The sequence below is a fragment of the Mirounga leonina genome, unplaced genomic scaffold, assembly GCF_011800145.1.
Source record: "Mirounga leonina isolate KUSES-001 unplaced genomic scaffold, KU_Mleo_1.0 Mir_101664, whole genome shotgun sequence".
Classification (NCBI taxonomy): domain Eukaryota; kingdom Metazoa; phylum Chordata; class Mammalia; order Carnivora; family Phocidae; genus Mirounga; species Mirounga leonina.
In genome coordinates, this window is record NW_023270175.1 from 2,094,572 (window position 1) to 2,107,483 (window position 12,912).

General features: G+C 35.3%; 1 protein-coding gene across 2 annotated transcripts in view; it reads left to right on the plus strand.

The window, feature by feature from the left end:
* Positions 1 to 12,912, plus strand: part of COL4A5 (collagen type IV alpha 5 chain) — a 224,292-nt gene that overhangs the window by 106,972 nt on the left and 104,408 nt on the right. For both annotated transcript variants that reach the window (XM_035006996.1, XM_035007003.1), the window contains exons 5-9: positions 4,751 to 4,795; positions 4,881 to 4,943; positions 7,685 to 7,738; positions 8,946 to 8,972; positions 11,008 to 11,088. In XM_035006996.1, the coding sequence (XP_034862887.1) occupies positions 4,751 to 4,795; positions 4,881 to 4,943; positions 7,685 to 7,738; positions 8,946 to 8,972; positions 11,008 to 11,088 (270 nt within the window). The remainder of the gene's footprint in view (positions 1 to 4,750; positions 4,796 to 4,880; positions 4,944 to 7,684; positions 7,739 to 8,945; positions 8,973 to 11,007; positions 11,089 to 12,912) is intronic.

Below are 12,912 nucleotides of genomic sequence, written 5' to 3' on the forward strand. Positions count from 1 at the left end.
AAAAATATAGTCTTTAAAAAGTTAAATGTAAGAGTTGGTATGTCTAAAATTAGCCTTTCTTTAGTATTCTGGTAGTTATCTTTATATATCCAAATGTCTATTTAAACTAATGTAAGAAGATTTTAAATTAGTTTATGGATAAGAAATACAAGTGCTGAATTCCAACAATTTGTCAGTTTATTAAAAATATGTATCATACAAATGATTTAAACCAGAACTTCCCAGCCATATGATCATCTCAGTCCTCTGGGTTCAGAGGGCCAATCACCTCAGGCTGTGTACCCTTCCCAGTGTACCATATACAAATATTATAATTTTCTTTGTGTATCCTGAAGAGAGTCAGTTTGGGAAGCACTAATTTAAACCACTGTGTTAAAAAGTAACTACTTTGGAAGTATACAACATTTTCTCAATTCTAAGATATATAATTTTTCATTTTAATGTTCTGAAAACCAGGATTTGTCTCAAAATGGAAGTGCACATTTAGTGTAATTTTTCTGAAAAGCTTTTAGGTTGACACATATCTTTCAGTGTGTTTTAGAATTGGGGGAAACTAGTTTAAAAATAGCCCTGGCTTTTGGAAACTCATATTTAACTTTTCTGAGCCTCTGTTTCTTCATTTGTTAAATTAGAGAGTTAAACAATATAATCTCCAAGGTACCTTTTAGCTCTAAAATTCTGTGTTCATAGATTGACAAGGTGATGACATAACATGTTTATTTATGTGACAGAGACAGTTAAACATTCTGATCCTTTGATCTCCAGAAATTTAGTAGATGTACAAATTTTACGTAAACATTAAAAACATTCTGTTTGCTGTATACTTCTTGACAACATATAGCTTGCCTTATGTGCTACTCATGCCTGGTGTTTTTTAAGGAACTGGAGAAGCAGGAAAGAAACGCAAAACCCTCGGTTTTATTAGCAGACATGGCTGTGTGTTATTTTGTATAAATGGATATCAATATATTATTAAAGCTCTTCATAAGAATCATAGTGTATTACATAATAGCTATAGCTACCATTAACTATGTCATAAGCACTGCTGAAACTAAAAAAAAAAACAAAACACAAAAAACCCCGTCCATTCTCTAAATTCGTGTTTGCAAGTGCCTGAGTAGTCTGTGTCCCTCAACTAGAACTTCAGAAGTGCAGAGGAATAAGTAGCTGGATAGTTCCTGCATCCTTGTGTCTCAGCCCAGAGGCAATCTTGACGTGCAATTTTTAAGACTTATTATTATGGAAATTTTAAGCATACCCAAATGTACGGAGAGTATAGTACAGTGAACCCCACCATGTACCCATCACTCAGCTGCAAAAGTTAGCAACATTTTGACAAGTTTGTTTCATCTATACCCCACCACTATTTTGGGGGAATATTTTTAGGTAAATCCCTCATATCATTCATTCCACCAATGAATACTTCAGTATGTCTCTCTGATAACTACATAACCAGTTTACCATTATTACACCTCAAAAAATTAGCAGTAATTTTTCAGATATACTTTAAAACTCAGTCCTTATTCAGATTTCCATGATGGATGTCCTTTAACAATTGGTTTGTTTAAACCAGGATCCAAGCAAGGTCCACATACTGCATTTAGTTGCTGTGTTTCTTAAGCTTTCTTTTATTATGCTATTGGAGAAACTGGGTCATTTGTATTGTACTTCATTCTACATTCTGGATCTGTTTCTTCATGATGTCATTTAAATTGTTCGTCTATCCCCCATATTTCCTGCAGACTGGAGGTTGCCTTATAAGAGGCACTAGAGAACTTTCTGGGGATATAGAAAGAGCTATATACTTAAGACTTGTGCTTTATACTATATATAAATTATACTGCAAAATATCAAAGAAAAATAGAAAAAGAATACTATGTACATAGTGCTGCATACTTACTACTGAATTACATCTTATGGCACAGACATCTGTTATCCCACTTTTTTTTTTTTAAGATTTTATTTATTTATTTGAGAGAGAGAATGAGAGACAGAGAGCATGAGAGGGAGGAGGGTCAGAGGGAGAAGCAGACCCCCCGCTGAGCAGGGAGCCCGATGTGGGACTCGATCTCAGGACTCCAGGATCATGACCTGAGCCGAAGGCAGTTGCTTAACCAACTGAGCCACTCAGGCGCCCTGTTATCCCACTTTTTTGATGTTAGGTTTGATTAGTGATCGCAGGTATATGGGCCTGCTTTTGCCATCAGAATTTCCCCATCAACTTTCATCTAATGATTTAGTATTCATTGATGATCATTGCCCAGATCCATTTTTTGTTCAGAGTTGCAGAAGGGTGATTTTTAAAATTCTATAAATCCTTCATTTATTAGCTAGAATTCTGATTTATCAGCTGAAATTCTAATAGGGTAATGAGTTAGTACACCAGCAACTTTGAGTGATGGTCAGGAAGGTTTTAAGAATTTGTTATTATTATAAACACATGGGATTTATGTGATCCAGTCAGTTGTACTCATTATTCTTGTTGAAGCCAAAATGATCATCTCTTTGGCTTGTGGGAGCCCCTTTAAGTTGGCCCCTGTCCTGTGTCCTTTTGAAAAAACCATATTGATCTTTGATAACTTCCTTGCTTTTTGATACAAGATTCCTCAGCCTCATTTTGTACATTTCCTCTCCAGATCTGAAATTGGCCATGTATCTGATTCTAGGCTCTTTTTAGTGAAAAATGTGATTTAGATACTACAGTCTAATGATAGGGGTTTTCTTTGCTACTGGTAGTCAATTATTTTGATGTCTTTTCAGTTGACAGAATTAGGAAAAATTTATATTCTGAAGAGAAAAAATATCATGAGTTTATAGTATTACTTCCAATTGAAATTTAAAATGGAAAGAGTTCTGTATACTTTCTCTCTCCCCTGCCACCTTCCCCTCCCTACAGTGAAAATCTTGATTCCTAATGACACTAATATAATTTATTATTTTCTTTATCCTACAGTGTACCTATGATAGCTTCAAAATAGCAATTTACAGATGAACAAAATAACAATTTCAATTTTAATAGTTAATAATAGAATTCTTAAATGCCATCATTTCTTTGCTGTTCTTTTTTCCTCTTTGAATTGACTGATTTCACTAAGAAAGTGCAGTCAAAATATGTTTTTTTTTTTTTAAAGATTTTATTTATTTATTTGACAGAGAGAGACACAGCAAGAGAGGGAACACAAGCAGGGGGAGTGGGAGAGGGAGAAGCAGGCTTCCCGCGGAGCAGGGAGCCCGATGCGGGGCTCGATCCCAGGATCCTGGGATCATGACCTGAGCCGAAGACAGATGCTTAATGACTGAGCCACCCAGGTGCCCCCAAAATATCTGTTTTAAAGGCACTTGAAGTAATTTTTTTTCTTTGTATGGTTTATGTCAACAACCAGATATATATTAAGTTCATTGGTTCTAGTTTGTTTGCAATTTTTAGTAGTTTTCTCTTTTTACCTCTTAATTTTTTATTTTTAATTACTTAAAATATTTACATTGTTCTCTAATAATGGTATAGTCAGAGATTCCCATCCATTCTTGCCATTCCCCCATTCTTTTTCCTCTTTCTCCCTACCTTTTCCCCCCAGACATAATTATTTTTATTATTTTTTGTTTATCTTTTCATTGTTTTGTATCACCACCCTTATAAAAGTGTAGCATATTATATATGCTACTTACACTTTGTTTCTTTTACTTAACATTATGTCCTGGAGATTACTACATATTTCAGTGCACAGAGATCTTTCTCATTGTTTTTAAGGGCTGCATAGATTTGCATTTTGTGAATGTACCATAATTTATTTAGTCATGCCCCTATTGTTTCTAGTGTTTAGCTATAATTGTGGTTATATGGTCACTTCTTTTTATTTTATTTATTTATTTATTTATTTATTTATTTATTTATTTGAGAGGGAGGGAGGGAGGGAGGGAGAGAGGGAGAGAGAAAGAGAGAGAAAATACATGAGCAGGGGAGGGAGAAGCAGACTCCCCGCTGAGCAGGGAGCCCAACGAGGGATTGATCCCAGGACCCTGGGATCATGTCCTGAGCTGAAGGCAGACGCCCAACCAACTGAGTCACCCAGGTGCCCCTAAATGGTCATTTCTAAACTTTAGTGATAACAATGCTGTAATCTTAATAACCTTGAAATTCAGATTTTGTTTTATAATTTCTAGTGTATGTTTGGGATAGGTTCTTAGAAATGGTTTGCTTCAAAGGGTAAAAACATGTAATTTTGCTAGATATTTCAAATTTCTCTCCATGATGTTTGAATCCCATTAGCTGTGTATAAGAGTACCTCTTCCCCAGAGTCTCACCTACAGAGAATATTGTCAAACTTGTATTTTTGCCAATTCTGACAGAAATTTGATGGAAGAATTTTTGGAGTGATCACATTGATGTTCTCAGGAGCAGATATTTTTGCCACTTCCCCATCCCCTGCTAAATTCAGTATTCATCACAAACCTGAGAGAACCACTTTATCTTTTAGAAAAGATATTTCTTCCCCTAATTTGCCTGCTCCTGCTTACATGCAATGAAGACAGTGTTCCCTCAAATAGGAGTTTCTTCTATAGTTCCTATAAAAGAGACTTTTAAACACGTGTAGGAGGTTTTTTTTTCTATAGAAAGAACAAATGGTAATCATCAATGAGACACATTTGTCCATTGCTATTCTAAATGTAATTTTCATAATTCCCTTAGGTAGGATATAATTTTATTCTTACTGATTGTTGTTTGGTTCAAGGAATTTATTTCTTATTATAGGGTCCTCCTGGACTTCCTGGATTTCCAGGGACACCAGGTCTTCCTGTAAGTAGAATTTGGCTTTTTAATTGAAAATTCCTTCAAAAGTAATCTAAGAAATATTATACATGTGTTATATCCCTTTTCAAAGGGAATGCCAGGCCATGATGGGGCCCCGGGACCTCAAGGTATCCCTGGATGCAATGGAACCAAGGTGAGATTTTTTTCAACTTAATCTTAGGCAATATGCTTGATAGTAATAGATTTTATTTATTTATTTATTTATTTATTTATTTATTTATTTATTTATTTATTTTAAAGATTATATTATTTATTTGACAGAGAGAGACACAGTGAGAGAGGGAACACAAGCAGGGGGAGCGGGAGAGGGAGAAGCAAGCTCCCCACAGAGCAGGGAGCCTGATGTGGGGCTCGATCCCAGGACCCTGGGATCATGACCTGAGCCGAAGGCAGACGCTTAGGGACTGAGCCACCCAGGCATCCCGATAGTAATAGATTTTAAAGTTTAAGGAAATCAATATGAAGAATGTTAGAGATACAGTAGCTTCATGTCTAAGACATACATAGGGTATGTTCTGAGTTAACATTTTCAATATTGAAACATCAATAATTCTTTAGACATGTATAATCAACCGAGATACTGCATTGGATTGAAGGTTTTTACTGAATCCTATTTTTTTAAAGATTTTATTTATTTGACAGAGTGAGAGAGCACAAGCAGGGGGAACAGTAGAGGGAGAGGGAGAGGCAGACTCCTCACTGGTCAGGGAGCCCGATGTGGGGCTTGATCCCAGGACCCTGGGATCATGACCAGAGCCGAAGGCAGACGCTTAACCATTTGAGCCACCCAGGCACCCCTGAATCCTATTTTGACTTTAGTGTAAAGTAAGATGAAAATTAAAAAGGAATTAGGATATATAAATTTCAAATATTATATTAGTTGTTAAGAGTAATACTTAATGACTGTCATTCACTAGCTTTGCCTTTTTAAAAACTAGGTACAATGTAAGTTTTCAAAAATGCATGTTTTGAATTTTTTTTTACCTTGCCTAATAACTTTCTTAAGAAAAATCCTAAAAATCTACCTGTAATACAGGACATTAATTTTTACTATAAACTATTAGTATGAAAACAGAAACTTCTCCATCAGCTAAAATGATGAATTTAACAATTTAAAAAGAAAAATAAAACTTTACATATGAAAAACATTTTTTCCTGGCCCACTTTTCTTATCTTCCGTCAACTGTTTGGATTTATTATAAAGTGATAGCAAGGATAAAAAGTGAGGAAAATTTGCTTTTTTGACTGTTTGTTTATCATAGCCTCTGTTCTTATTCCCTCACTTTTCTCCTTTTCCTATCTATTAATGCAATATGTTATTATTTTCTGTATATCCTTTTGGCATTTTCCATTCTGCACGTGATATTTTGTGGAACTGTTCATGAAATAGCCTCGATCCTTCTAACTTAATGGCTTGTGTCAGATTTTGTATTAGGGTACATATTTAAAATAACTTGAACAAACTGTTTTGTATTATGAAGGCTGTATTTTGTGATAATTATTGTAGTATATACTTGAAGGCAATAAAATTATTTTTACCTCCAATATTTCTCCAGGTCAGTGTGACTCTTGCCAATAACAACAACAACAACAACAACAACAATATATTTTTGGCAGGGTGGGGCGGATTTGTGAGGCTTGCCTGAGTTCTTCATTTCAGCTGGGGCGGCCTTACAGTAATAGGACCAATGTGGAGTAGTTTGCATGGAACATTGTTTTTAAAGTGGGCTACATTCTTGTGCCTATTCTGGTTATCTGTTCGTTTGCCAGCATGCCTTGAGCAACAGAAAGACCACTAGCCAAAGTTTTAAATTTGAAGACCAGTGTATCCACAATGTGTATAGTATGCTATATGATGAAAGAGATCTTTTTCTTTCTTGTTATAAAGTAGCACCTTAGCAGATCTCATGATTAGTTTATGTGTGAGGCCCCCAATTATGTGAGCAACAAATTTTTAAATGGAATTTAGTATGTATACTTTCAGATTAAATGCTTTTTTAAAAATATTTCTTACTATTTAACTAATAGAATGAGCCCTAGAGATGGAATCAGAATATATGGGTTCTTTTGTTTTCTGTCTTCTAAACTTGATGTACAGGCCATTTCCTTTCTCTCTGGGCCTATTTTTTCCATATGTGAAAAGTGATGGAGAGAGGAGTACTGGACAAAGTAACTCAAAGGCTGTAATAATCTTACTCTTTTAAACCTTTGAGAAGAATGTCTCTAGGATTACCATGGCATGTAGGTATTAGAAAGGAGGTTGCATTGGGGTTCTTCTACAGCAATTTTACTTTTGTTTTCTAAACCAAATGTCCATATTAGTACTTTACAATGGTGAGTGAGAAAAATCGGGTGCCTAGAAAACATAATGACCTTCAATTGCTAGAACTATTGCTATTATTGTCCTCTTGGTGATATTAATGGCATTCTTTCTCACCATCTTTTCCTCTTCACAAAAATAATTTGAAATAGTTTACAGTAAAAGAAAAATGCGATAGGGCAGTTAAAATAAGAATCTATATAATGCATGGGCAGGAAATTGAGACAAATCATTAACTATTAAATGTGATGATGGCCAGGAATCTGTGGTATGATCGTCTCAAAATGGATTTGTCAGAAGAAAATGACTGGGGTAGAAGATTTTTTCTTTATTTCTGATTAGGACTGATGAGTAGGGATAAAAGTATCTTAGAAGGCTGAACTGATATGAGCAGTTGATATTGAAGTAATTGGAAAGGGAAGGCTAATGAGTTTTTGGCAATCTGGCATGTTTCTGAATGGCTTTTACAGAAATCTTTTCAACAAGTTATTGTTTGTTGGTGTAGTTATGCTTTGTTTCTTGTTCTTCCATCCTCTTTTATTTTTAATTCCTAGGGAGAACGTGGATTTCCAGGCAGTCCCGGCTTTCCTGGTTTACAGGGTCCTCCAGTAAGTTATACAATTTGGGATTATAATGAACACAGGAATTGACAGAAGGTGCAGAAGTGTAGAAAGTGAGCTCAGTGCATTCATGTGGAGCAAAGGTAGTACATTTGAAACTAGTAAACTATACAACTGAAGTAAAGTCTGTTGAAATGCACCATGAAGCTTTGAGTGAGGCTCTTCCTGGGGACAATGTGGGCTTCAATGTCAAGAACGTATCTGTCAAAGATGTTCGTCGTGGCAGTGTGGCTGGTGACAGCAAAAATGACCCACCCATGGGAGCAGCTGGCTTCATGGCTCAGGTGATTATCCTGAGCCATCCAGACCAAATCAGTGCTGGATATGCACCTCTGCTGGATTGTCACACAGCTCACATTGCTTGCAAGTTTGCTGAGCTGAAGGAGAAGATTGATTGTTATTCTGGAAAAAAGCTGGAAGATGCTACCAAGTTCTTGAAATCTGGTGATGCTGCCATCGTTGATAGGGTTCCTGGCAAGCCTATGTGTGTTGAGAGCTTCTCTGACTAGCCTCCTCTGGGCCGTTTTGCTGTTCGTGACAGAGACAGACGCTTGCTGTGGGTGTCATCAAAGCAGTGGACAAGAAGGCAGCTGGAGCTGGCAAGGTCACCAAGTCTGCCCAGAAAGCTCAGAAGGCTAAATGAATATTATCCCCAATACCTGCCACCCCAGTCTTAATCAGTGGTGGAAGAATGGTCTCAGAACTGTTTGTATCAATTGGCCATTTAAGTTTAATAGTAAAAGACTGGTTAATGATAACAGTGCATCGTAAAACCTTCAGAAGGAAAGGAGAATGTTCTGTGGACCATTTGTTTTGTGTGTGTGTGTGTGTGTGGCAGTTTTAAGTTATTAGTTTTTAAAATCAGTACTTTTTAATGGAAACAACTTGACCAAAAATCTGTCACAGGATTTTGAGACCCATGAAAACAAAAGTTTAATGAGAAAATAAAAAAGAAACTAGTAAACTATAAAAAGATTTTTTTAAAAAAAGAAGTTGGTAGTATAGCTCTGTGCTGGGTAAAAGCAAGGATTCTATTGTATTTAATATAAATGTCATCTCTAAGTATCCTAAGATACTGTTTACTTAGAATGACCCTACCGTAGTCTATTTAATTGACTCTATTTGGAAAGCAGTGTGTTCTTTTGCTCGCACCCCTCTCATGTGTATAAAATAATCATTTTCTTTTTAATAATAGGGACCTCCTGGGATCCCAGGTATGAAGGTAAGCATCTCATGCTAGGAAAGTAAACATTTTGAATAAGATATTCGGAAAGCTTGCAACTTCAATCAGATAATGTCTCTTGACTTCTGCCTTAGAGTAGATGTTTCTAGAAGTTGTGCAGATACCCACACCCTCCTTAAGTAATCTCCATTGTTCCATGGAAGTATCTTCTATGTGCTGATACACTTGTAAATATGTATATCAGACTCAAGTTTCTTTTCTTTTTTCCTCTTTTTAAAAAGATTTTATCTTTATAAAAAAAAGCGAGGGGACAGAGGGAGAGGGAGAAGCAGACTCCCCGCTGAGCAGGGAGCCCCATGTGGGGCTCAATCCCTGGACCCTGAGATCATGACCTGAGCTGAAATCAGATGCTTAGCCGACTGAGCCACCCAGGTGCCCCTCAAGTTTCTGATACTTTCAGTTCCCATTACATTTTGATAGAGTTGACCATCTGCTCTCTCTCTAGAAATGCTCTTTTCCCTGACTTCTGTGACACTACCCTTTCATGATTTTTCTTCTGTATCTCTCTGGTCATCACACAATCTTCTATACAAGCTCATTCTATTCTATGTAGCAGGTATCAGGACACAATTCTGACCCCTTTTTCTCTTCTATGCCTAGCAATGTTGTTAAAGCTCATGCTATTGTTTACAATCCAGCTACTGAATACCTACATTTATATCTCTAAAATAGACTTTTCTTCTGAGTTAGATGCATGTATTAAACTGCCTCTCTGACATCTCTACTCCGATATCTCTGAGACATTCAGATTAGCACGTTCAAAGTTAACCCAGACCCCTAAAACCTGAGAGTTAGTATTTACATCTTCTACTCCTTCACACACCCCATTCCATTCTATTACTAAATACTGTTAATTTTGCCTATAAAATATATCTTAAATTCATCTGCTTTTCTCCATCTCCACTGCCACCACACTAACCATAATGTCTCATCTGGACTATTATAATAGCTTCTTAATTAGTCTTTTTTTTTTTTTCACTACTGTCCCCTCACCTCCCAGCCTGACTTATTCTAGATTAAGTAGTCAAGAATGATCTTTTAAAAACATAAATCAGTAATTTAATCTCCCTGCTTAAAAACTTTCAAGGGCTTCCCGGTGCATCTGATATAAGGTCCACATTCTTTTTCAAGGCCTGTAAGACCTGCATGTTCTGGTCCCTTCCTACATTTCCAGACTTCTCTTTAAACCACTTTTCCCTTGGCTCGCTGATCACACTGGTCTGCATTAAGTTATTTGAATGTACCAAGCTCTTCATTTTTTGGGTCCTTTGTAGATGCTACTTCAACTACCTAATACTCTTAATTATCCCATTTTTACCTGGCTGACTCCTGATTATCCTTTAGATCTCAGCCTAAATGTTGCCTTCACAGATTGCCCTTTTTTGACTACCCAAACTAATTCCTCCACTATTTCTTTTTTTAATTGAAATATATTTGATGTATAACACTATAAATTTAAGGTATGCAACATGTTAATTTGATACATTTATACATTATGATTGCCATTGTAATAATAATTAGCACCTCTATCATGTCACATAATTATCACTTCTTTTTAGTTCTCCACTATTTCTTTATCATGTACCACATTGTTTTTCTCCATAGCCTTTAACTGAACCTTTTGTCGTCTTAGTTGTTTACATGTTATGATCTGCATTTCAAAAGCAGTATATTGTTAACACCATGAGGACAGAGGTCTTGTTTATCTCCTTCACTACTGAGTATCCAGAGCCTAACACAGTTCTTGGAAAATAGTAATAATTAATAAATGTTTTGTAATGAATGAGTAACTGAAGGTACCATAGGCCCTTAATAAATTGATTGTACTTAAGTGTATTCTGGCCACTTCCCCATTTCCCTTTAAAAGGTAAATTTATTCATGTTAATTACTGAGATTGCCTAATCTTCAGAACATTTATATGACACATTTAATTCTCAGATCATTTTTTGTGCTCTTGCCCATTTTCATGTGTCATAACTGTTACTTACAACTTCCACGGATGATTTCTTTCAGGGAGAACCAGGCAGTATAATTATGTCATCACTGCCAGGACCAAAGGGTAATCCAGGATATCCAGGTCCTCCTGGAATACAAGTAAGTATCCAGTGATTTTCTTCTTCACTATATTAATTAAATCAGATCACAGCATCACTTTTCTCTCTTCAGCCTTTAGTTCCTTCTATTTTAGTTACAGAAATTATCTGAAGTTTGATAGACATTGCATGTACCTCATACCTGAAAATAAAAGCAATCTGGACCAGGGAGAATTTTATAAAGGACTGCTTTGTTCTTTTATCTTTCTATGCAGTTTCCATGGAAATTTTTGTTTTGGGGTTTGGCAGCAGAAATACACTTCTGTATTCTTATTCTTCTGCTGTGAGGATCAGTAGGTGGTAGGAGTAGTCCTGATAATTGTAAATGGTCTGATTAAAAATAAAAATTGTAGGTCTCCCATTTAAGATATTAGAAGACATCATTTGTAACACTGTTAGTTATGCATGATATATGAGCATATTTTGAAGGCTGAAGGAATAAAATTTATGCATGGTGAACATCAAGTATAATCTTAGGGAAAAAAGTTATGTTAGCCTATAGATAACATGCATAAAGACAGCAGTATCGTTTGAGTATTTATAGATCAGGTAGTCAATTTCCTGAGGTTTATATTTCACAAAGATTGATCCCTTTGCCAAAAAAAAATCAGTACTTTCTAATATTTGATTACTTAGATACACTGTTGGGGAATTTTTTCATTAATTACCAACTCATTCCATGCTTGACAAAAGCCATCCATGTGCTCTTAAGTACTCTCAATCTTGCCCTTTATCCCTTATAATATTTTGTTATGTAATAGTTGAAAATGCAGCAGAATACATGCAAAATATATGTTATGAAACGTAACTACCAAATGAACACCTATGAATCCAAAATAACGTTTAAGAACTAGAACATTTCAAATAATTTTGAATCAACCTGGGGTTTCCTTGACAGTCACATCCTTCTGCATTCTACGAAGATATAAGTACCATTTTGAGTTTTCTTTTGCTTCTTAAAGATAGTTTTGTCATAAATACATATATCTCTAAACAAGAGTGTTTAATTTTGCTTTTAAAATAACATAACATTTATATAGTTCTGCAACTTTTTCCACTAGATATATTAAGATACATCCATATTATTGTATGTGACTGTAGTTCATTCAGTTTCACTTCCATATAACATTCCATTGTGTGAACATACTAGAGTTTGTTTCTCTGATCTCCTATTATTGAATATTTGGTTGTTTGGGAATTTTTTTAAATTACAAAATAATCCAGGATTTATACCTAGATACAGAATTGCTGGATTTCAATGAAGTCAAATTTTCAGCTTTTTAGGATGCCAAATTGTGTTCCACAAAAGTTGCATCATTCCTTTATCTGTTGTCCCAGTTATTCTCACTTCCTTCTTTGTCTTTAATCTTACTTATTTTTTATTTAATTTAATTAATTTTTGCATCCTTTAAAGTTTTTTTTAAATTTTTTATTCTGGTATAATTAATATACAATGTTATATTAGTTCCAGGTGTACAATATAATGATTCCACAATTCTGTACATTATTCAGTGTTCATCACAATAAGTGTACTCTTAATCTGTCTCACTTATTTCACCCGTCCCCCCATCTGTCTCCCCTCTGGTACCATCAGTTCGTTCTCTTTATTTAGAATCTGTTCTTTTTTTATTGTCTCTTTAATTTCTCTGTTTTGATTAAATTAAATTCTTAATTTAAATTCCACATATGACTGAAATCCTATGGTATTTATCTTTCTCTAACTTATTGCGCTTAGCACTATACCTTCTAGATCTATCCACATTGCAAATGGCAAGATTTTATTCTTTTTTATGGCTGAGTAATATTCCAGTGTGTGTGTGTGTGT